General features: G+C 32.6%; 2 protein-coding genes across 3 annotated transcripts in view; both read right to left on the reverse strand.

The window, feature by feature from the left end:
* The window catches only part of LOC110425526 (Disease resistance protein (TIR-NBS class)), a 2477-nt gene extending 2065 nt beyond the window's left edge, over positions 1-412 (reverse strand). The window contains exon 1 of the mRNA XM_021440446.1: positions 393-412. Coding sequence (XP_021296121.1) covers positions 393-412 — 20 coding nt within the window. The remainder of the gene's footprint in view (positions 1-392) is intronic.
* A 4357-nt stretch (positions 413-4769) lies between these two features.
* SEC8 (subunit of exocyst complex 8) lies at positions 4770-24086 on the reverse strand. 2 transcript variants are annotated; one of them, XM_021439945.2, is made up of 27 exons: positions 23883-24086; positions 23236-23304; positions 22390-22602; positions 19766-19939; positions 19498-19602; positions 18021-18130; positions 17359-17538; positions 16480-16645; positions 16282-16388; positions 15614-15921; positions 15354-15511; positions 15080-15195; positions 13190-13260; positions 12183-12313; positions 12029-12078; positions 11196-11296; positions 10438-10550; positions 10039-10146; positions 8897-9094; positions 8588-8673; positions 7805-7988; positions 7609-7686; positions 6949-7050; positions 6753-6827; positions 5622-5717; positions 5483-5532; positions 4770-5397 (listed from the first exon to the last, which is right to left on the reverse strand). In XM_021439945.2, exons 2-27 carry the CDS (start codon positions 23275-23277, stop codon positions 5310-5312), a joined length of 3210 nt encoding a protein of 1069 aa, XP_021295620.1. In that variant the 5' UTR covers positions 23278-23304; positions 23883-24086; the 3' UTR covers positions 4770-5309. The 2 variants fall into 2 exon arrangements, with proteins under 2 accessions (XP_021295620.1, XP_021295619.1); XM_021439944.2 differs by having other exon boundaries at positions 23236-23363; positions 23883-24085.
* Between the last annotated feature and the right edge of the window lie 831 nt (positions 24087-24917).

Below are 24917 nucleotides of genomic sequence, written 5' to 3' on the forward strand. Positions count from 1 at the left end.
TTTAGTTATGTTCAAGGCTAATATGTATCATTGCTTCACTAAATGCAATGAATATATATATATATATATATATATTTATATCAATTATAATCGATTTGCTATTAATTTAAATTTATAATTTATATAAAATATCACGGGCCTTACTTTAATATTAATATTAAGCAAGCTATCTAATTTTAAATTTTTTGGCAAAAGGAAAAATGAAATATTTGGATACTGAAAATGGGTACGGTGAATTGTTTCTCTGCAAGCAAATCATTGGTGCAAAATGATAATGAAATAATATATATATATATATATATATATATACCAAAGGACTGTATGGTTGACTTAAAATGAGGGTTTTGATTTGGCTGTTTCAACGTAAGTCCAAAACACTCCTTTGCTAGTACTTGCTAGCACATGCTTCCATGTGAGACCATACTAATGCGAGGCTCTGATTTCTTTGCAATCAATAAATGGCTGGGATTCCAACATGTCACTGCAAAGGAAAAAAAAGAGAGAAGAAAACGAAATTTCTTTTCTTTTTTTCATGTAAAAGGGAAAAACAGGGAAGATATTTGTTTAAAGAGTTTATTGGGTGTCTTTGAAGTTTGAGGTTTAGTGATTTACAGGAGGCAGGAAGGTTAAGAGTAGAAGCATGTAAAGCATAAAATAAAGTATTTACAACTTTTTTCTGTTTTAGATAATAGAAATGATGTATTATTTTATTAATTTTTGCGTTTTTGGCACAACAAATTGGAATTTTGATTGTGAATATGTTATGAAAAAGTGGGGCATCATAAGTTTGATCTATCAAGTCCAGATATTTATGACATTTGTCTACTTTTGAGCAGCATGCCTAACCAACTACACTAGAATGTGGAAAATTTGTTTGTGTGGAAACTTCTCAACCTTATCAAAATGGGATGCATGTCGGGTTGCAATTTAACAAAAATCTGAGTTATTTAAAATTTTTAAATAATTTTTTTATTTTTTATTTTATTTAATTAAAATTTTATATTTTTATTTTAAATCAAATAAGTTTTCATAATTAATAATTGATTAAGCATTATCAATTGAAACACCATTTATCATTTTATGTTATATAATGTTGATATGTCATGATAGATATTAATGTGACATAATGATATGATATGATCATATGATATTTTTATTTTTTAAACTAATGTCATGTAGATATAAAATAGTAAGTAATATTTTGATTAATGACAGTTAATCTTCTGTTAATTATAAAAATTTATTTAACTTAAAATAAAAATATAGAGATTTGATGGAGTATAATAACAAATAATTTTTTTTTAAATAATTGATGAACTTTTTTGAATTTTATGTCAAAAATTATATTTAAATTATAATTTTACTTCAAAAGCATAATTTAGTCAACAAAGCATTGCTTGGACCTTTAAAAAGTTTAATGATAATCCTATGCAGTATGCAATATCTAGCTTTTTACCTTATTGGTTTTTAGGTGCACAATTTGCACATGAATTGTGTTACTTTATTGTAATTACTTTAATGAAAATTATATCTTTTACAAGTGAGTTTAGCAAAATAAGTAATCTATGTATTAAGGATGAACTCTATAACTCTTTTAAATAAAATTTTTTAATTAATTACTTTTTTTTTAATTGGAGGAAGAGAGATTTGAATTTATTCTTTAGGCAAGAGAATTGTGCACCAACTAATTAACGAAATGTCTAGATACTAATTACTTTTTTTTTAGTTTTTTACTTTGTTAACCTAATTATTTTTATATTTAAATTTTTCTACCAATTTTTTTAGATTTACTACTTCATTAAAAAATTAGTTTATGAACAAGGACTAACAATTAGTTAATAATAATAATAATAATGATATAATTGAAATTTGACAGAAAAAAAAACAAAAAGGTGATATAATCTTCATAATAGTTTTCCATCCATTAAGTCACATTTATATATAATATAGATAAAATATAATACATTATGACATAGATGCTTTACTTTGATTGATATATATATAAAATCAAGAAATGCATAGTTCTTTTTTTTTTCTTTTATTTAATGGCTATATTGAAACATGAACAGAGTTAGGTATTGCATTAAACAAATACAAGTAGACATTACCTACCTAGTAATCTAGGCTGTAAACCTAAAAATATATTAGGTGTTTTTTGGCACACTTTGTTATGAAAGGCTAGGGTTTTCTAAACTTAATTGCATTCACTTACTTTGGGGTTTTGGAAGTATGTATGCTAGTAGGAGTTGGACAGGTGGATTTCAAATACTTTAGAATGAGGAAAGGAGAACATGGTGGCATGCTTTGAAACTCGTATTAAATTAGCTCAAAGCAATGGTGTTATCTCTTTACCCAGATATTAAATTCAATAAACCACTATAATTCACGTTTGTTCCTAGTATTTAATTGAAGAGATTAATAATTAATAAAGCTTGAGCTCTGTGTAAAAAACAAAAGGTTATCCCTCAAAAGGAACACCTACAAAAAACCTTTTATTACTTCTACTTGGTTCAAAATTCATAAAGTAAACCTTTTTTCTTGTGACATTTAGCCTTGGATCCAGCTTGATTCTGACACGTGCCTAATGCCAATTGATTCATTGCAATATTGTAAGAAACATAACAATAAATTTAAAACACGATTTAATTTAATAAATTAAGACAAAACTTATCATACTTATAAATATCGTATTTGAATTTAACTCATTTTAAAAGAACGTAAAATTATCGAAAATAGTTGGCTTATTCGTGTAGTTTCTATTTTCTTTCAAAATAAGTAACAGTATAACTATAAATATACATTTCTTAGTATATCTTACTGCCCCTAATAAGTGTGTATCAGCATATAATATAAGGTGTAAGTAATGACTAGTGGATGGAAAATGCGGACAATTGGAACTATGGAAGTGGCAAATAATAATAGGAGATAAGGGTCAAATTCCTTTGGTGTGATGTTGACTATATTAGACTGTTTTATGTTGATTGCAATTTCATATTCAGTATTACAACTGGAAATTTTCTGGCCTAAGAGTTGACTGAGCAACGACAAAGATCTAGGCATTCTGCTGCCTTTTTTTTTATTTGGCCTCATGTAGAGGGACAAGACCGCAAGGGGTCTTACCGAAGCTTGATAGTGAAGCAGATTTGACTTCTTTCTGGCTTGATTGGAAGCTTTTTCTTGTGGGAATGATGGAATGCTTTTTACTCTTTTTGGTTAAGTTTAAAACCCACGTTCTTATTTTCTAGCCCACGAATCAAGCAAAGCTGTCTCACAACTTATGGTGAATATAGGACTCATGTTTTAAAACTTTAAAAACAGCTTCATTATATATAAAAAAAAAAAGGGTCGACACCTTAACCCAATAATTAAAACTTGATACTTGGATTCGAAACTCTGAACTTTCAAGTGAAAGACTAAAATTTATTACGAAAGAAGGCATCTTTTGTTATAAAATTAGGGATGCCAATGACATTTGTGATTGAGTATTTTATATTATATAATCTGATTAAATAAGACTAAGATATCCTATAAATAAATTCAGGTAAGATTTAGATAGTAAAATATTTCTATTAAAGATTTGAATAAAATTCAAGTAGTGGTTTTAAAATACTTACTATTGCAATTCAATTATAAATAATAATTTTTAAGATAATTAAATTTTAATTTTATATATATTATTTTTATTTTTAAAACTTTTTATAATTATTGTAATACTTACCGATATTCATTAATTGTTCTAAACATAATTTTAAATTTAAATTTATTTTTTTATGAATTAATTTTAGTTTATATTAAAAACATACATAAAAATATTTTAATTAAGTAATTAATGAATACGATGGCAATTTTAAAAAATTAGTCAAATATTTATAAAATACAACTACCTTTCTCAACCGAGAATCTCCCCGTTCATTTAACTCTCCCTCACTCTCCTCGCATGCCTGTCAATCCTTTTTCTCCAAATTTTCATCTTTCAACGTATCTTCACTTTGAATTGTGGTTTACCACGAATATTAGTTATCCTTAGATGTTCCTGAGCCTTCTCTAAGTTCTAACTCATGCTTGGATCATTAAAACGAATTATAATAAATCAAAATTAGAAGAAGCAATATTGAAAAAGAACGTATGGGATAGCCGGACTTAGACCTTATGTACCGGTCCCGAGATAATATATATATATATATATATATATATTTGGTGCAAAATACTTTCAACAGGTAATTAAAAATATTTTTATCAGTTATCTTATTCAATTTTTATTTGCAATTATTTTTCACATTTGTTACAAAACTGTATAATTCCGACTAATTATTGAAGTGACAACATATAAAAGTTTAAAAATTTTATCCAGCAATTGAGTCAAGCAGTGTGATGCACTTCAACTTTCTATACTATATATAAAAAGAAGCTTCAATGGAACTTCCACACTTGTCCATGTGGAGGCTTTAATAAGTGGCTGTGAAGCTTGAACAAGGCTTCCAACTCAAACTTTGCCACGTGGATCCTAAAGGGCAGAGTTGTGATATATTTGGCAAGTGAGCTGCATCGTGACCGATTTAAGCTGAACAAGCCATATGCAACATACGGGTTTACCTCTATTATATAAATATAATGTGCGCTGAAGTAAATTGTGAAGCTAAGAGTTCAGCCTGGTAAGGGCCGAGCAAGTTCAGAATCATACACTGTTTATCATCTTGCTAGAGAAATAACATATCGATTTGCAATGAATTTATAGGAACTAAACATTCTAGTTTAAAAAAATCAACACATCAGTTTAAAGATTCTAGTGATTAGAATTAATCATAAGTCATAACAGTCAGAATGAATTAATAAGAACCGACAACAGCCTAACGGATAAAGATGTTCATCAGTTCTCATCAGATATTCCTAATTCTCATTAACATTCAAGTTTCTTATTGTACTTGGACTTGCTAGTTGCTATGGAGGTTGAAAGATACAATGTCCGATTTCCACAATAACCAGCATGTACTTGGCATAAGAAACATTGTATTGGTACTTTTAATCTGCCATTACCAACACTAGGCAAAAGCTCCTAAAAGAGCCCACGAAGAAACACAACTCACAAAATTGATACTACACAGAATAAACTATAATTACAAATGCAATTGAACAAACCTCTAATCTCTGATATTTGACAAAAATTTACCACTACTTGGCACATGTTGAACAATAACTTCCACGGAAAAGGCTTACGCACCATGCTCAAACAACTAGGAGATGAGTAATTATCTGTGCAAGCACAAATCATATGATTTTGGCCGCTAACCAAATCAAGTCACTTTGGAGTGCTAATGGGATAAAATCTCTGATGCTCGATCTTGTGCATCAGGAGGAATCTCCCTTCCAGGCACCTGGACTTTTAGAAGATTAACATACCTGTCAAAACAACAGCATAATTCGTCACTAAAGTAATATGAAAATATTTTGGTCCAATTTGGAGAAATTAGTCAATGCTACTAACTCTGCAGCTGTAAACAAGTGCTCATGTTCTGTAATGAAGGCAAGCAGGGCCTGAAATAAAGAAAAGTACAAATCAATTGTCACAACAAAAAGGTTTTTCTGTAAATCACGAAAAGGGACTATAAGTTCAGATAGCTTGCCTCAAATGGCATATTTAACAGTTCATAATACGTTCGGACATGATCTAATCTCTGCTGTACAGCTTCACTGTCAATTGATGGGATAGCTGCAAGGGCCTGTAATGCCAACAGAGATTGTAAATCAGAATTGTTTTGTACACGCAAAAATGAAATCAGCAGGATAAACTCAAACCATTTGGACAACTTGGAATCGAATAAAAGCTTGAAACTTCATTTTTTGATCAACTCTTGGCCAAACATGGTAACAACAAAGCCAAATCCAAGCACGGCTAATTATAGGCAAGAATAGCATTGCACAATTGACCCTAGCATGACCTATGTCCCTTTTCATAAGAACTGATCACCCTTGTGTGATGAGAAAACTAAAGGTAAAAAACCAGAAGAAACAGGGGAGAGAAAGTAAAAGAGTGAAAGTCCGAGCATGCAACTCTTGTCATAGGGAGATGTGATTGCCTCAGACATCTAGCCACCTAAGAGCGCCACTATGATTTCTATTATACTTTAGAAGGAAATAGATCATTAAACAGAAAGACAGACTCAAAATATAGAAAATAGTTTGAACTATTATTTCAAGCAATAAAAATTGCCTCTTCGCAGTTAATAAAGATTGATTCCAATCAATTGAGGCTGGCTACAGAGATATTGTTTCACCCTGTGTTGCTCTGGCTCTTCATTTTTCCAAAAGTACTCATGTCAGAGACATATCCTACACTTCAAAGTGGACATGGTATGGGGTCCAAGCTTCCAAATATAAGGAAAAACTTAAAAACAATTGACCAAACTTGTGTCTCACAAATACCCACGTCTGATTCACTCATAAGCTGAGCAACATAGGTTTCACCATTAACTTAACAAGACTGAGTTTGAATAAGGGCAATACTCAAAAGTTTGTAATCTTCATACAAAGAAAACTTGAGAGTTGACTCAAAAAACAAAAACTAATCCTCCTCTACATAAAAGCAATCAATTGACGTAACAGACATCATCGAACTGCATAAAATGGCAGATAATATTCCTATTCCTAGTGAAAAAATGGGAATATTGTCGCTTTATTTTGACCATCTTCAGAGATAAAAATAAAACTCCCATTCCACCACCCCACCCCATCTCAAAATAAAAAGACATACTAACCTGTTCTAAAGCAATTGAATTCCGACATATCTGCTGAACCCCAAACAGATTGATCAATTTCATGTCAGCCAAAGCCTAATCAGATGTATTCTCCCATCAGTAAGAGGAATAAAGTAGGTACTATTCTATGCTAAATTGAAACTAAACTGAATAATGAGCTAACAGAATCTATGTTAACATTACAATGAACTCCAACCTTAATGGACGCATTTGTAGCAATACTACATATTCCACCAAATATGTAATTCCGCTTCACTCCCGCAACAAAAGGTGCCATTTCCTCATCCCTGCGCGTTATCTATGCATACAAAAAACAAAACAGAAAATTTAAATGATCGTAGTATACAAAAAAAAAAAAGAAAATTTAAATGCTGGTAGCATTATAATATTCATTAAAGGAAAACCAAGCACCTGGCCCTCTGAAATGGGGAATACTAATTAGAAGAATTAATATGGCATCAAAATTTTCCAAGCAATCTGATCAATATTTTACATATTAAAAAAAGTTGCAGGAAAATAATGCCCAAAATGTTTTCATTATCTACTTTCTTCACTACCATAAAATTCAAATAGGAAAATGCAAAAGTGAAGACATCGACAAACCCAACAAGGTCAAATATAATCTGAACATAAAATAGCCAATAACATTAAGAACCCTCCATATTAAGGTGGCAGCCAAACTCTACTCTTCTCCCATGCAGGTTATTGCCCATCAAGTAAATTAGACCTTAATTCTAACTTAAAGGAGCATGGATGATGGACATATCCATTGGAAGTTTAAAACTGAAATAGGTATCCTTAAAGGGGGGCAAAAAATACCACAAATGAGATATTACCAAGAGTTGCAGAAAGTGACCTGTGCAGTAAGTGAAATAACAAAGTCATCAGGCTCTTCTGCATCTTGGTTTTCCAGGTATTCCCTATTTGTCATTTCCTGTTTGAGCCACAATGCTAGGTTAGTTACAAGTGCTTTGACCACAGTCCTTCAAATGTTTCTAAATCTTGGTATTTTGGCATTTTTCCAAAAAAAAAAAAATGGTAATCTGACAAACCTGCATGTGGAAAATAGTCTCCAACTGCATCTCCACACGTAAAACTTTTAAGCAATCAATTGCTAGTTTTCGGTACTCATCTGCAAACGATGCCAGATCCCTAGCAGGTGAACTGCTTGTTCGTGTATGGCTGGGCTTGCCACTCTCCACATGATTTGATGTTTGTGGGGTTGTTTGTACAAGTCTACATGTTGCATTAGATACGCATAAAATGTAAGAAGCAGCAGAAATTTTTAGGAATAGGAAGTTCTCAAAAGCATCAATTGTCTATCATGACATCATGCTTGCAAAGGATACGCTCCATTAAGAACATAAACAGGAAAAATTATATACCATTCTTCATTCTATGTATGGCAAGAAAAGAGAAAAAGAAGGAAAGAAAGAGAAAAAAATATATAGATATATCAAAGCAATAACATTTATTTTTCTTAGATGCAAAGCCCCATTTAGCTGCATATACAATTTTAGGTTACAAATGTTAATGCCATATCATGACTCCTTTAATCACCAATTTTTACCTGGATCCAAAAATATGTAATTCAATCACATATAAGAGAATAACACATGCTACTTGCATAACTTATAAGGTATTGTAACTCATTAGTACATGTAGATACACATTGAGATGCATGCTCTAGAATACAGGGAAATGGGAATAGATCTCACACCTCATGTATCCTAATAACACTATGTCCTCTTAAACTACTCTTTAAAGAGCATCATGGCTTCAAAAACATTCCACATTATATCCAAGTACCAACTCAAGCCAGATGAAGAACTTGCCTTTCAATTGAGTCTGCAAGATATTCCAATGAATCACTCAGGGATGCCAGCAAAACAAGTTTATTGTCATCACGAATTAGATTCTCCTGCAGAAGAGATGTGGTAAGAGAAGGAAAGAATACCTTCAACTGATATTTTCACTAGAAAACATTAATAGATATGAAAGATGGAATCTAACTTTCATTAGCAAGTCCAGCTCAAAAGCATAATAAATTCAATTTTCTGGTAGAGTAAATAGCTGACAGCTAAATTTGACTAAAAATAATTTTAAGACAGTGTGGCAGAAGTCATGACCAGGCATGTAAGTACCTGCTTAATAGGACGCAAATTTAAGAGAAGTTCACTTAGTTCTGATTCAACCTCAATACTTTCTGCATCAGAAGCAATATTTCTTGCATTTGACTGACCAAATGCATTTGGTAAACATGCACTAGCTGGATCAAGTCGCATCAATTTCTCAATATCATGCCTTCCAATAAGCATATAACTCTGCTTCTCAAGAACTGCCTGAAATATTAGCAAAATGTTGATGAATGGAAAACAATGATTACCGTACACATAGTAGCAGGTACATAAGAAACTGGCTAGATTAGAGACCACTTCTCAATTATATTCTCAGTAACATTGATGGCCAATCAAGAACTAATTTCAATTATCTCACATCTAATAATTCTATTAATAAAAATGCACACAATGCTACCCAGTTTATACTATAGCACAACATTCTACATTATCTGTGGTACCAATTTTGACAAGACCAGACATTCTTTACAGTCTCCTTTCCGTTTTGATCTTTTCAGATCTTTAGGGACATTTTTTGGTAATTATCCTGCAGGAAACTTTTATCACAATTGCAAACATTATCACTATTAAAAATTAGGCCAATTTTTTGCTATTTTTCTACACTGTTAGCCTATTTCCATTCTTACTTACGCACTAAAAGATCTGGTATGACTATGAGCTGTTATATTAACATCACATCTGTGTTTTCATGGCCCCTACAGAAGACAGCCAAATTTATAAATCTTAACCCTTGTTTGACAATTATGTATGTCAAACAAATGCAATTCCACCTAGGCACTGAAAAATATATTATCCAATAGTTTGGGTCCATCTTAACCAACAAATAGAATGAAACAAAAAGCAGAAATTGCCCCCTTGCCTCTAACCAAGGCTAACGTCCTTGCACAATTACAAACAACCTATCTATCAATAATATCTAGAACACTAATTAGTCAGGTGAAGATGTGTAAACATCCTTATATAAAATTTTCTTTCTTCCTAATTTCACATGTTACCAAAATGGCCAAAAACTGAAAAAAATGGAAACAACTAAACCAATTAGAACTTGGTCGGCATAAGCCACAACCAACAACAAATAAAAATCATGTAAAAAGCAACCAATAGTTTGCTTTTCTTAAGGAAGAACATACATACAGAAGAATCCATACCTCCATGTATGAAGTTCGGCATCTTTCATAGGTTCGCTCGAGGAAAGTTTGAACATACTTCACAAGGTCAACGGCAAATTTAGGCATTGCTTGAGCCCAACCGAGCAGCTAGAGTTAAATTAAAATTTATTATTAGAAAAAAAAACAACAGCTGTAAAGTAGATGGTTTAGAAACTTGAATGGAAAATGTTCAAGACAAACAAAGGAAAATGCTAAATAATTTTTAACTGAATTTTTTTTTAAAAAAAGCTAATATATCTATTGTTGCAAAATAATGAACATAACATTATGAAATTGAGGGTAGATGGTTCAGAAACTTGTATGGGAAAATATATGAGATTGAAAAGGAACAGAAAAAAGTAGTTTCTTGAGGAAATAAGAAAGATAAGATCAACTTGCCTCTTTTGCTAAGAAATCAATAGCCAGAAGCCCCTGCAAGATAGGTCGACCCTTCTCAATTGATGAAGCATATGAAACACTAGTATGTGCCCGTGGCCGAAATGCAGCTGGACCTGCATGAAAACATTATCAGGTTAAGAGTTTTGAAGGAGAAATAAAGATGAAATCAAAAGCGGGACCATCACATATATGATATAACCAAGGTTTGACCATTTTTGAACTCTGCATATTGCAAGACAAGCCCACCCCCAGTTTCTTGCAGCAGGGTTCTCATAAAAATTTCTTCCATTGTTCTCTGCTTTCTAAAATGAAATTCCTACATTTACATCATTCAGAAAGATGGACATGTAAATTATCTTTCATCCATTCCATGTAAATTAGTAATGAGGACTCCATTGTTTACATAACTACTTTATTTAAACAAGTATCTCATGCATGTTTATTTGAATATATTTTGTTTTCTCATTAATATTGTGCCTACCAACTATTTAATGTACTAAGTCACCAACGCTGGTGAAACAAATCTAGCTTGAAACCCATCAAACAAGATCAGACCCCTCTTCGTCTTTCTTGTGATAGCCATCTTAAGATGTTGAATAAATGAAAATACCAATAATATATGATTCATATAAAAGTGAGACAAATTATTTTATAGACGTAGTTTTGAATCTAACAAGTTGACAGTTAAAAACTATTAATGAGAGCCATGGAAAAAATGATGAATATTGAATTGCGGGACTCATGGTTGTAAAACTTGCTTGATATAGCTTGTTGTACGCCTTTCCGGTAGTCAACAAACATGGTTGGCAAAAGGTGGTCCTTCACAAAATTCTCCACAAAGGCTAGCAATCCATCATTCCTGCAATTATAGAAATTAAGGAAACAAAAGAACATTGATGTCAAAGATACAGCCCACTTGCCAAAAGAGTTTGACCACATATTTTGCAAATTTCACCTAGATTTGATGAAATGAACAAAAATTCCATCTTATCCACAGCTTCAAATATTCTTAAAACAAGAAACATACTAACTAAATTGCCCACATTTATGATTAGCAAAGCACACAGATCAAGATCACCATGAATGATACAGTCAACTTCCAAAAAGAAATAAATACCATAAAATGAAATATAACTACTAAGAGAGCAAATTCTTGCAGCAAGTTCACCTCCGTCCAACAAGAAATAATGAAAAATGCAATATATAATTCCTAGAAAGAAAAATTTGGAAAACCCTCATCTGTATGAGGGATTAAAAAACTCTTGTTAAAAGCATTAACATCAAAAATGTTTGAAGATGCCAGAACAAGGAACATGGTTGAAAGCATTTGGAAACTAATGGAAACTTAATAATCAAATATGTGTAATAATACAGCTAGAAAGTTAAGGGTTGTAAACATTTTCCCATTTCACATCTCACTTCAAGCCCAAACATTTCAATGTAGCCAGATGAGACTGACATAAAGAAGAGCACAGGGTGAGATATGAGAATACTTGTGTGCTTTGCCTAATGCTATTCCTAAATACTTATCATATGATTCACACAAGTGAGACTTCTTTGTACTGCATACAAGCTTGGAAAAGAGACCTACCCAAGCTGGGCATACTTTCTCGGCAGCATTGAAGCAACTCTATCTGTAAACTGCAAAAAACATCAGATTAAAAAAGGCCATTTACAGAACGATCTATGAACATGTAACAAGAAATATGTTGAAAACATGGATACTGATTCTCATGGTCCCAAACCTCAAGAACAGGTCGGTATACAGATGCCACTAGATAAATGCCTTGCTCAGGCAAGACAGCTGCAGAGCCATAACCTTCTTGCAAAACATTGGGACCCCTCCTACTCCATCCTTGGCGAATGAGATCAACCCCTATATAGTAGATGAGATATACAACAATAAATGTCGATGAGGAGATGATCAATAAATTGAACATGTGAAAAAGTTACAACTATAAAGATTGCCGCTCAACAAGTCAAGACAAGTTTCCAATCACCACAAAACTAGAAAAGAAATCATGAATGGCTGCTGCAAAGAAAAAGAGGGAGAGAAAGAGAACATCTCTCAAATCAGCACAACAAAAAGTCACCTACTCCAACTGCCTGCTGAACCAAGCCATTTGGTTTTATAAATGACATCCCTTGAACGAGTCAAAACTGTGCATTTTTACATTTAAAGCCAATTGAAATCTCATCATTCTTCCCCCCGCTAGCTCAACAAACGATACTTCAAATTAAGAAGTTTCACCACCATGCATACTGTCAACTAAATATAAGCAAGACTATAGTTCTACAATGTTTACAGTGAAGAACAGCAAGCTTCTACCACATATCTTTTGCAAATGAGATTGATCGTCCATTCATTTAAGTTTCTTTTACCATTTGTATTTTCCTTTAAGGAAATGCCCATGAAGAGGTGAACCATCATCCTATAATACCACATATTTGCTACAAGTGTTACTCCCAGGATTTAAACTCAAAGAGTCAAGCTCATCAGCATTGATTTTACTTAATTGCACAAACATCAAGCCTCCTTGGCTGATTCATACTAATAATCACAATAAGGGAACTCTACCAAACCATCAAACTAAAATTCTTTCACTGAGGATAGCAAATAATGTGTGTGTGTGTGTGTGTGTGTATATATATATATATATATATATCAAATCACATTAATAACTTTAGATAAATCATGGCAAAAAGAACTAATAACATTCAATAAGTTAGCAATAATTCAACTTTAGCATACCCTGGTTAGGAGCCGATATGGTAGCATCTGTGAAACGGAACGCAAAAGTGAGGCCATCTTCTGACCCATCCCTGTAACCAACACCATCAACTTTCATGCTTGTCCAACAAATTCCATGCAAAGAGAATTTAATAGGCAAATTATTACAGTCATAATGATAAAACAAAAAAAGTGCTGGCAAAGTACATAATGTTAAGCATCAAACCCAAAACCAATAGACTGTAGGGGAGAAGGCAACTTGAACATAAAGCCACAGCAAGCTCAAGACCAGTTAATCCTCCCCCTCATGTCTAAACCAATACTAACAAACAGCACATGGGCAAAAGCATAAGGAGGAACAGACAATGACAACAATGAAAACCATAACAAACTTGGGCTCTAATATCATGTTAAGCATCCAACCTAAAACCTATTGACTATAGGCAGAGAGACCCAACTTGAATGTAAAGCACAGCAACTTAAAACTTAACTGACGTGGGATAAAACCACCTAATGAAATAATATCATATCTGAAGCCTATATAAAACAAAAAATAGAAGAGATGCAAACCATTTTCAATTTTCTTATTTATTCATTCCTGCAATTCTGGTGAAAATAGTATTTCAGAATAGCTATCATTGCAATTCTGTTGATCAACCACTCAAAATAAGAACAAATGATTACAACAACTGAAGGTCATGGGCTGAACTATGAATCCTAAAAATGGTAGGTCAGTAACAATAAAAGGACGGCACCCAAGCTACATGAAGATTCCAGCTTTTCAGCCACTTTATCTTTTATTTTGGAAGTCATGACTCCCTGCTGGGCAATAGTTTTTTTTTTTTTATTGTCAATCAATAATTCAGACACAGGGAAGGGGAGAAAGCAGAGATAATGCAAAGCATACTTACACCATAAGCAATACATTGGGAAGCAAATAGCTACTTACATACTCTCTTAACTCATCACAGTTGATATGGAATGGTATTAACTTCTTTTCTATCATCTGATTATTAGTCAACAATTTGCACTTACACAACACACTTTGACGTTGTGGGATGCTATCACATGCCTTTTCTTTTGATAATTAATAATAATTTACACACAAACTAAAAGGTAAATGCTAACTTTGGGGAGTAAATTACAATTTATATCCTCCTAATTCATGGCACATTAGCAATGAGTTAATTATGATTAAATAAACAAAGAGAATTGTGTTGTGGGAATTTTACGTCTGTCAAACAGATATTTTTACTAACTCATGAGAGGGATGTAAAGAGGTTCATTACTTTTTTTATATTTGAAGAGATTCATTATTTATTAAAATAATCAATCCAAGATAATGAAAACTAAATTCCAGTTGGATTTTAGTTTAAGACAAACGAAGACAATTTTCAAGAGAAGAAGCAAAACCACAAATCCTATCAAGTGGCTTGATGAAAAGGGAGGAAAGAATTGTCACTTCAGGTGGCTGAACACTACATCCGCACCTACAACCAAGTCCATATTTTATGCCACCACACTTCACTGCCATAATTATGTCACCTCAAATCTCTAATGTGTAAAATCCAAACTTAATAACAATTCTGAATTCCTTCAACCACAAACATTATCAACTTTCATAATCTTTCTCTTTACAATCAACATCATGCCAAAATTATAAATAGGCCTTAGTTTTACTAATCTACTTAATATTGTTGAAGCAGTCACTCTTTCCCACCCAATCCTAAATATAAGAGATATATATGGGAGCAACCCTCTTACCCACCCCTCCCGCAACCCCGACAAAAAAAAAATGGTTACACAAACATGGATATATGTTAAGCAAAGTAGAAAGACCACTGGAAGCTATTATAAAATCCTTACTTTTTCTTCCTAGAAGTAGTATCACAAGAGAGTATAATTACTTGCCTCTTTTCATTTGTAGGAACCTTGCTTGCAAGCCTGGCAGTTTGTACAGCAGCATCAGCCGATGCAGCCTCAGGAGTTGCTCGAAGAATCTCACATATGAGTTGTTGGCATTCACTCTGTAGCACATAATTCAAGAAAATATTTTAAATTAAAGAAAGAAAAAGTAGGGAAGAAGTTATTGGGCCAAAACCTTTGCCCAAACAAAACTCTGTTTCAATATTGAAAGAATTTTGATACTCAGTGAATCAAGTATTAAAGCACTAGTGAAGATCACCTGTAAAACTGTCAAGGAAAATCCAATACTGTAGCCTCCAGTAACTTGAGATGCTTCACAATCAAGGTTTACACCTGCTGACAGTGACTTTGGTGTGTTTATGTCACTTTGTAGGGAAGATTTCAACTCAATAAGCTCTCCAACAACAACATGATTCTCTGATCAATTACAGCTGAGAAATTTAGTTTCAATTTTTAATTTAAGAGTAATAAAATAGAAAGGAACTAAGAGTAATAAAAGAAAAAAAGTAGATGTCTCACCAAATATCCGAACAACGGAGTCCAAAATTGAATCGAGAAGCTCTTTTGTAGCAGCCTGTGCTTTTCCTGTAGGAGCCATCACAGGTGAGACGGGGCTCACTGCCAACAGAGTCCCAGCCAATGATATCCCATTCTGACGCTTCTGTCTTGGTAATTGGTACCTTTCTAACTGTGCCTTCATAAAGTGGAGACTGGTGGTACCAGCTCGAGGGGCCTTATCAATTCCAGACCTTGAAGAATTAATGGATTCTGCATGGGCTTTAATCTTGGTTGTGATGATCTCATGAATTGTGGGTCGCAATCGTTGGCTGTTACATAGATTTTGGCAAGTAACAATTTGTAAAAATATTAGGATTTTAAAAAAAATACGAGTATTTAAGGTTATAATGTCATTAGTTTGTTAAGTACTAGCAGTTGTTAAAGAAGGGAAAAAAAACAGCTCAAGACAATTTTTCACCATGTTCATCACATAATTTAAATCCACACTTATTTCAAGTTCGTATCTCATTAGAAACCATCTTACAGAAATCATCAGCAGATGATAAGATAACGAAAATTTAACGCAAATTAGATAGTTATACAGAACCATTTTCAGAATCTATCTAAAACCACCACGGAAAGAAAATAAGTTCTATTAAACATGCTACTATATGAGCATTGCAACCAACCTTATTACAGCACCAGCTGCAGCTACTTTGTGAAGTAAGCATAGGCACTCCACCATAGTCTGCAAATACTTCACATGAAGTGGAGCATCACTCTTTTTAATTGTTTCCTAAATCACCCGAATGAAAAACAGTGCTTTAGTGCAAAAGGTTAGAAAAATTAATGAAGTCGATGTGAGATGTGATAAAAAGTATTCATACAACAAATTCATCAGGAGTGGAATCCAAAAGCCACAATGGGATTTGACGGGATATGACTTTGACATCCTTCCCATCACCACCATTAAGCCGTACTGCATGTCCATCCAAGGTATTATCGTCATGTGGCTCCAAAGAACCATCCTCATCATGGCCATCATATGATGAACTGGTAACAAGAAGTGAGATACAAATTCAGACAATCAAACGAAGTATAAAATATAATATTTACAAAAGAGAATAAAAACTAAAAAAAAGAATCCTAATGACTTTCTGTGTATCTATAAAACCAAGCAGTATAGGCTTCTGATGATTTGCACAAAATGAAAACTTGAAAACCAACAAGAAAGCACTGATAATGATGGAGCAAATGTAAGGGACAGGATCCAGAAAGAGATTTTAAAATAGATTAAAGGTTCAGAAATGAACACTAACTAGAAGAAAAAGCTTAATCAAAATTTGGGATTGCCATAAATTGTATGACTTTATGATTCAAAAAAAATTTTTGGCACCCAAATCATTCCTCCATGTATGGTAGAGACTCATAAAACTCAACTAACTAAAACAGTGATGAAGGCTTCTAGTCCTATACTTTAAAAAAGAAATCTGTTAATATTCAGTTGCAATATCATGAAAAGAGGAAAAAATGATTCCAAGGGAAGAATTCCAGTTTATTAATGATTGATTCATGCTTAAAGAAATGCAGATAATACCATCATAACTGTTAAAGCACACTTTATGTGATGTTCGAAACCATAAAATGCTTCAAGCGGAATGTACAAACAGACAACCAAATCAAACAATTACAAAGTAATTTGATCTTTACATCATAAGACAAGTAAAGCCAGGAATGAAAAAGACAAATGAACCATCTAGACTTACCCTCCATCAATGGAACCTGGCCTGTATGGTCCATCTACAAGCCCCTGACTGCCAAACTGACCATCACCTTTCACTGTCCTGGTTCTTCGAGACACAGGCTGTGAAGTATTTGCTGTAAATGCAACAGCTGTGGTAGTTGGCACTTCATCATCCTTTTCATGCACGCTTGAAGCAACTGAGCTGCAAAATTTAATCAGCTTAATGACCAAAAGTTCTGTAATTGGGGAAAGCTTTCCAGAAAATGCTTTGTATTGACATAAATCAAATGTGGAAAACATAGAGAATCAGATAAGAATCTCTTTCTTTTGCAATTCGATATGAGTAGCTGAGACAGTGAATCACAAAAAGAATAAACATGGAAAATGGCATAGTATGTCAGACACTAGGGAGCATTTCACTTGAAATTCTTTTTACTACAATCCTGCGATCATCCAATCACAACAAAGAATCATGTAGGGTCTACCACTTATAAGTGTGGACTCCATATAATTTTTGGTGGACCTTACACAATTTCATGATTGTGATTGGTTAATTGTAGTGTAATAATTGTAGGAGATATACTTCCAGACACTAACAGGTCTGCATTGCAATATAAAGAAATCAATAAAATGCGACCTAAAAGCTCAGAATTGAAAGTTAAGCCCTAAATAGATAGGAAATACCTGTATTCACCCTTATTATAAAGATGTGCATGCAAATCCTCCAAAACTTTATAGAACAGAACACTTCGCAACTTTGTCAGTTCAGATCGAACATCTTGGAGGGCACCAACCTAGAGTATAAAAGTTAAAATGTTTTAATGCAGGCAGAATATCTAAAAGCTCTCTCTATAGTTTCAATTTCACTAAGCCAAGCAGATGTAGAAAAGCTGAACTATTTGTAAGCATAAGATTTCTTCAAATCTGGAGAAGATAGAGGTTTGCACCAACCAAAAAGGTGTTCAACATGAAATAGTTAGATCAAGAAGAATTGCACCAATCTTGAGATAGTGGCCACTTGGTTGGGTTTTGAGAAGCATTTTCTCTTCACATTTCAATTTATTTGCTTCTAATTTATTTTCCCTTCGTTTACTTTTTATCTCCCCATCACTCTGCATCTCTTCCCAAAACACCATGTTTAGCACATAACATAGAACCCAAAATCTGGCTGTAGCCAAATTTGAATCTCAAATGCAGTAACCCAAAGGAAAATAAAACAATCACAACCTATACATCTAAGTGCTCCACTCAAAGGTTATAAGCATAGTGTCAAAAAATCACTGTAATTAAAAGCAATACACTGCTGTGTTGGAATTGGTTTTCCATTTCCGGTTTTCGTGCTTAAGTTTTTCTTTTTGCTGCTAGATAAACTATATGCTATTGTAAAACCTCTGTTATATGAACATATGAAGACAACACCTGTTCCAATTCCATTTGGATTAACAAAATTGCAATGTACAAACATAGACTAGGCTTGGAGCTTTTAATTGACTTGACCTTTCTCTTTAACTTATTTATGTACCTGTTGATTATTTTGCATGTTGAACATAGTTTTAGACATTTCAATGGTCGGGTTTGGTTTTGTTGTAATCATTGTGTATCGTCTATCAATGTTATGCCACAAATAAAGAAACAAAAGAAGAGGGTTGACAATGATAAGAAAGAGACAAGAGAGAACATCATGATAGCATCTCTTTTAAGCAACATTTGCAGCCCAATTGCCAATTAACAGTCTAGTTAACTGAAGGTTAAAACTGTGTAACAGATTTAATTCAGAGGTTCATGTCTTCACTCTCTAAACCATAGGATACAATTTGAAACTAGGTCAGAATAATAAGGTTCTTTTGTGCATTTTTTCCAGATATTTAACAAAGCCTTACACTAGGCCTTAGCCATAATTCTGAGATAAACATGGCCATTTAATACGTGAGGCCTAACAACTTTAAGATGAACACCTGATCTATTATGTCAAACAACAAGTTAATCTAAAAGATAAAATTGTGAGAGAAGTTGAAACAACAAGTTCAACAATTGTGATAACATGTTAAGTCAGTGCGAATCTAATCTAAGAATTGGCAGCAACATAAGTTGAACTAAAGTTTTAACTAAATAAAGCAAAGAATAAAAAAGGATACACTGCTAGCAACATTTTATAAATTACCGTTTGGAGGCCTTCTCGCTCAAGCATCAATGATGACTGAACATGCAATTGAGCTGCAGCATAAAATTGTTTTTCAGAAATGAGCTTCTCAATACGAGCAGGAACCTGATCCACATCACAAACAAACTAGGTGATTCATCAGATTTACTGGGTTTATTGTAGGAACATAGGAAGGCATGGATGGAGTGAAGTGCCCAACCCTAATGAAGAAGAAGCATGTAAATACTCATAAAATATCATTTGAATATTAAAATAATGATGGACAAACCTTAGCTATGCCCTCAATCTGATCTAACAAGGAGATTATGTGACGCAGTGTCACAGATCGATACCACAACTGATGCAATTGTTTATTGCGTGCACCAAGATGTTTCTTTGCCTCAGCCAAATCGACCTTTAAGACACCAATACTTTCAGTAGATTCACTGAATAACCGCAAGATCTGAAGAGGAAAGAACAGTTAGTAACAAGAAATGTAAAAGCTCACTCTTCTCTTGTCATTTCACCAAAGAAGAAGGAAAAGAAAAAGAGAAAAGGCCATAAACAGATGGCACCTTATGAAGTTACAATACCAGAAATAATTAGGTTTGATTGCAAATTTATTTATTTATTTTGCACGATCTATTTGTTTAGACATATAACAGTATTAATTATTCGAACCCCTAAAACTCTTATCAGTCAATTATTCATCATGTAATATGATTCATTACGATGAGTGTCCAGTGGACAGCAGATTGATGGAGGGCTCTCAAAAACAGGACTGATGATCGAAACATAATTAGAGATTGAAATACTCAAATCAATGGAGCATAGTATATACTTCTATATCAGATGTCCAAAATGAGTGTCTTGATTTAAAAGTCAAATATAATTTTACTTCTCCACGTCATCTTAATTTCAAATCCAAAATAGAATAGCACTCCTCATATATTAAGCTCATCTTTGAACTTCCTACCATTCAAGGGGGCATATTAATTGGCCCCTTAAAAATACTCCAAGAGGGAGAATGACGAATTGTAACATTTCTCTTTCTAGTATCAGCAGAATCTCAGGACTCAAGTACAAGGAACTATAAAAGAGAAACCACAAAAAGAAATATCTCTCTTAGTTTAATCGCACTTGAAACATATCTATACTATATATAAATCTGGATTGAGAGGTGTAAAACTTTTGTGAAGACCATATTACCCTATTACTTTTACTTGTCAAATAAGCTATTTTCTTAGTACTATTAAAATAGTTTTATTTATAATAGAGTTCTTATCCTGTTAGACTAAAAACCACATTAGAAGAAGTGACAAATTTAAATAATGAAGTCTAGAGTTAATGATTTTAATAGAATTTTATAGCATTAGAATAACTTGAAAATAGTATTGTTTTCATTAAAACAATTAAGATAAGATAATACGGTTCACATGCAGTTAACTAAAGGCTAAAATCAGTAAAAGACACAGAATTCCATCAATATTTGAAAAACAAGACACGATAATTTTAACTAATACAAGAATCTCTGAGTCATATGCTTAAGCCTATCCCTTCATAACTTAGCAACCATTCCTCTTGAACCAGAAATCATGACACAATGAAAGATCTGTTTGTAGTGTACCAACCTTGAACCCACAACCATGTCAATATCACAGCTACTGTACTTATCAATATAGGTGAAAATCAAACACTAATATTCTCCATGAACCTGAAAGCAGACTAAAAGGTCGATGATTTCATGCAAGGCCATTATGCATACAGCACCAATTAAGAAATCAAGAATTGTAGGCTTTCAGGACAACATTTTCCAGCGTAAGTATGTTAAGCAAATTCCAATGTTAAAGAAAAGCACTTGAGAGGCAAATAAATATTCCATTGAACAATCCAAAGAAACTTGACCAGCAGTCACAGCCAACGGTGCAAAGACATGACCTCAAATGGTTGCCATTATTACTCTCCAGTCAAAAGCCATCACTAAAACCCCAAGCTTTTTGACTATATAGAATCAAATAAATGCACCTACCAATTGTGCGTCATGCGACCTGCTTAAAGTCCTAAGATAAGAACCCATGAACAAAAGGCAATAATCAACCTAATTTTTGTATCCAGAAATCCATGGAGAATAAGTCCAGAAAGATGAATTCTGCATGCTACAACACATATTGCATCTAAATCAAACTCTCCTCACATCACAACAGTAGACACCATTACATATAAAATGCATCCCAAAACTTTTTGAGAGAGCATGCTTGTTGGAACCCCTTCCAAGGGTAATATTCATTCAAACTTCCTTCTTAGCAAAAGAAGAAACATAACAATAATTCTCAAATGGAAACTTTCTGATAGTAAATAACAGTAGAAGGGTCACTCTGTCTTCTACGAGGCTGGCTTGCCAATATTTGCAGCGTCACCACATCTACTTATTCATAAATGATTGGAAGCATTGCTATGGGATAAAGTCCTCTTCCCGAAGAAGCTTAATATTTATCCTTAAAAGAAACCATGATTTACCAAAAAATGATGAATTAGTAATAGTGGCAATTTTAACATATAATTTTGGTAATTAATGACAAGTTTTTTCGCTTATATGTAATTTCCAACACAATTTAGAATCAAAATCACATGATTTTTTTTATCTGAAGCTACAGAAAACAACATTCCGTATTCGCTATCCAACTGATGATGCAACATTACCAGAAATTATGGAAAAAAATATGAGCATAGGATACATATGCATAACAAAATAACCACCAAAAATGGCTTTTGAAACAAATTAATTTGCAATTTAACTGAAACAAACACACAAACAAGCAATTTATTATCACCTTCATACTAAAAAACAAAGAAAACAGAAACTTGAGAAGCACAGTATACCAAAATTTAGCTTGGAAGAAGCTATTATAGAACCTGAGAATAATTTTGAATTGCTTTGTTGAAGCCACTGTGATAAGCATGCACAACTTCATCTACAACATCCTCAACAACATCGCTTTGGTCCTTTAATATCTGGACCTCACCATCACGATCTTTTGATGTCAGAATACGGACAACATGAGGTAGTGAATCAAAACGTGCAGCCGCCCAACTCTCATCTATTCTTGAAAGCTCATCTCTTAAATACTGCATTTAATCATAAGCAAACAGAAGAAGAAAAATGAGAAAAATCCTAAAACAAGTAAGTTCACCTCAGAATGCAGCGTTTTTTCTTCCCACAATTTAAGTATCAAATTGTTCACCATCAATGGGTGCTTCATAACAGCAAACCAAGGTGCCCAGAAATCAACAGAATAACACCATCCAAGTCAAGCATCCTATTCTAAAACAGAGTAATAATCAAAATGCTGTTCCAACTGCACCAGTCTTGAGATGATTGCCAAAACTTTCAATAAATTACAACATCATTTGGTTGTTGCTTTTACTACTTGCTTTTCACTTCTAGAAGCAAAAATAAATAAATAGACAAGTGTTTGGATAATGGATAGAAAAAAAGAAATTTTTTGAATAATTAAAAATTACACTAAATCTTTCCCGAAATACAACACAAATGAATTTTACTTTCATATAAAAATAACTATGTCAAAATTGGTGCTACATTTTAGGGATATAAATCATTATTAATCAATTACAGTATTGCCTTTTACCATTTTTGTTTGCTTTTTAGTAATTTTTTGTGAAGCTAAAACAAAGTAGCGAAAGCAACAAACATGCAGAGCCTAAAATCTTAGGACCAGAAGAAGAGTGAATTGAACTTACATCTTTATCTGGAGGAATGGGAAATCCATCCAAAATCCCCATCTCGAAAACTCTTTCACTTCTCCAAGGCTGAATAATTCGACAAACAGCACAAACTCACCTCATCACAACAAAGCGTTTAAGCCCACCTTAAAAAAGCAGATACGAAAAATAAATATTTTTTATTTTACTAGCTAAGTTAGAGCTCAGTATTAGAAACTAGCAGAGTTAAGCTGAATTTCTGATACTAATAACAAAAAGGAATTGCACAAAAAAAGTATAAAATTAATAATTTCCTTTCCCTTCAATTTTCCATTGTTTTCTCAGTAACCAAACAACAAGCAATGAAACACAAAAAGCTAAAAATCGAGAGAAACACCTTCAGATCCAGCACGTTGAGCACTAAAATAGACGAATACCAAGCAATGCAAAAATTCAATTAAAATATTCAAAAAATAAATGTTAGAAGATAGTGAAATGTTCAACACGGAAAATTTTGCGATTCAAAGGATTAAAAACAGATCATAGCATTTTCAGAATTAAATAAAATCCTGTAACGCCAAAATGACATCGTCTCTAATCAAAACGAACAAGAAGTGTATTGGAACTGTGAATCGGTGAAGAACAAAAAAATAGATAAAGTGAGCTTCATTCGTCCTTTCAGATACCTATTATAAAACGCCGCTGAAAAGCGCGTGACACTTTTGAGACGCCGAGCTCGCGTGAAACTCAGATCTCTTCAATGGCAGAAGAAGAAAAAGAGGAAATGTCAAAATCTTGGAATAGAAGAAAACGGAGGAAGAGGAAGACGAAGCCGGGCGATATTCCGAGCTGCCCAATATTGATTTTTATTTATTTTAAAACGGAATCACACGGTGTTAAAACGTTAGAAAATGAGAAGGAAACAAATGTTAATCTTAAGTGCGAAATGGGATTATGTTTTTTTTATTAGATTTAATTAATTTTTCAATGCTTGTCTAGTTAAATTATTTATTTATTATTTTATGAAAAGAACAGGCTTAGAAATTAAAAATCTTATTTTTAAGTCCTCATTATGAATATGACGTCTAGCCAAAGTTATTAAGTAATGATAATATATGCAATTACTGTTTAAGATTAAATCATTCTCCAACATAATTTTGTGAATATTAATTTTAAAAGAATCCAGTTTAGACATTTCAAAGGAAAAAAAGTACAATCTTTAAAATGTTGACTTGTACTTTCAATTAAAAAAAAAAGTGTAATTGCTTTGTCTCAAAAGAAAACGTACATTCTAAATAGTAAAAATTGAAATTATATTTGATTAAAAGTAAGCAAATAAAATTAAAATATAACTTCTTAGAATATATATATCTATATAAAATAAAATTTATGCATTTTAGTATACATAAAAGGATAAAATTTTTTCTTAAAATATGTAATTTGTATTTAGATCCAAACACATTTTTCATGAATAGAAAATTACACCTTTTAATCTCTAAAGTAATAAAGCAAGTTAAAAAATATAGTGTTAAATCATAAAAAAATTTAAACTATTCAAAAAATTTTAAATAAATTTTAATTATTTTATTATATCTAATAATTAATTAATTGTTTTAATCAAAATATCAATTATCCTTCTATTTTAATAAAAAATATTTTAACTAATAACAATTAATCAATTTAATATATCTGATTCAAAATAAAAATATAAAAATTTAATT

Source organism: Theobroma umbraticum, unplaced genomic scaffold, assembly GCF_002168275.2.
Source record: "Theobroma umbraticum cultivar Fairchild unplaced genomic scaffold, ASM216827v3 scaffold_81.0, whole genome shotgun sequence".
Classification (NCBI taxonomy): domain Eukaryota; kingdom Viridiplantae; phylum Streptophyta; class Magnoliopsida; order Malvales; family Malvaceae; genus Theobroma; species Theobroma umbraticum.

Excerpts from the sequence above, each read along its gene's own strand:
- SEC8 (XM_021439945.2), bottom strand. The coding sequence starts at position 23,277 with ATGGGGATTTTGGATGGATTTCCCATTCCTCCAGATAAAGAT. Across the intron at positions 19,940-22,389 it reads CAATTCAAAATTATTCTCAG|ATCTTGCGGTTATTCAGTGA; the intron begins GTTCTATAATAG and ends TTTCCTCTTCAG. Across the intron at positions 10,147-10,437 it reads TTGATTTCTTAGCAAAAGAG|CTGCTCGGTTGGGCTCAAGC; the intron begins GCAAGTTGATCT and ends ATTTAACTCTAG.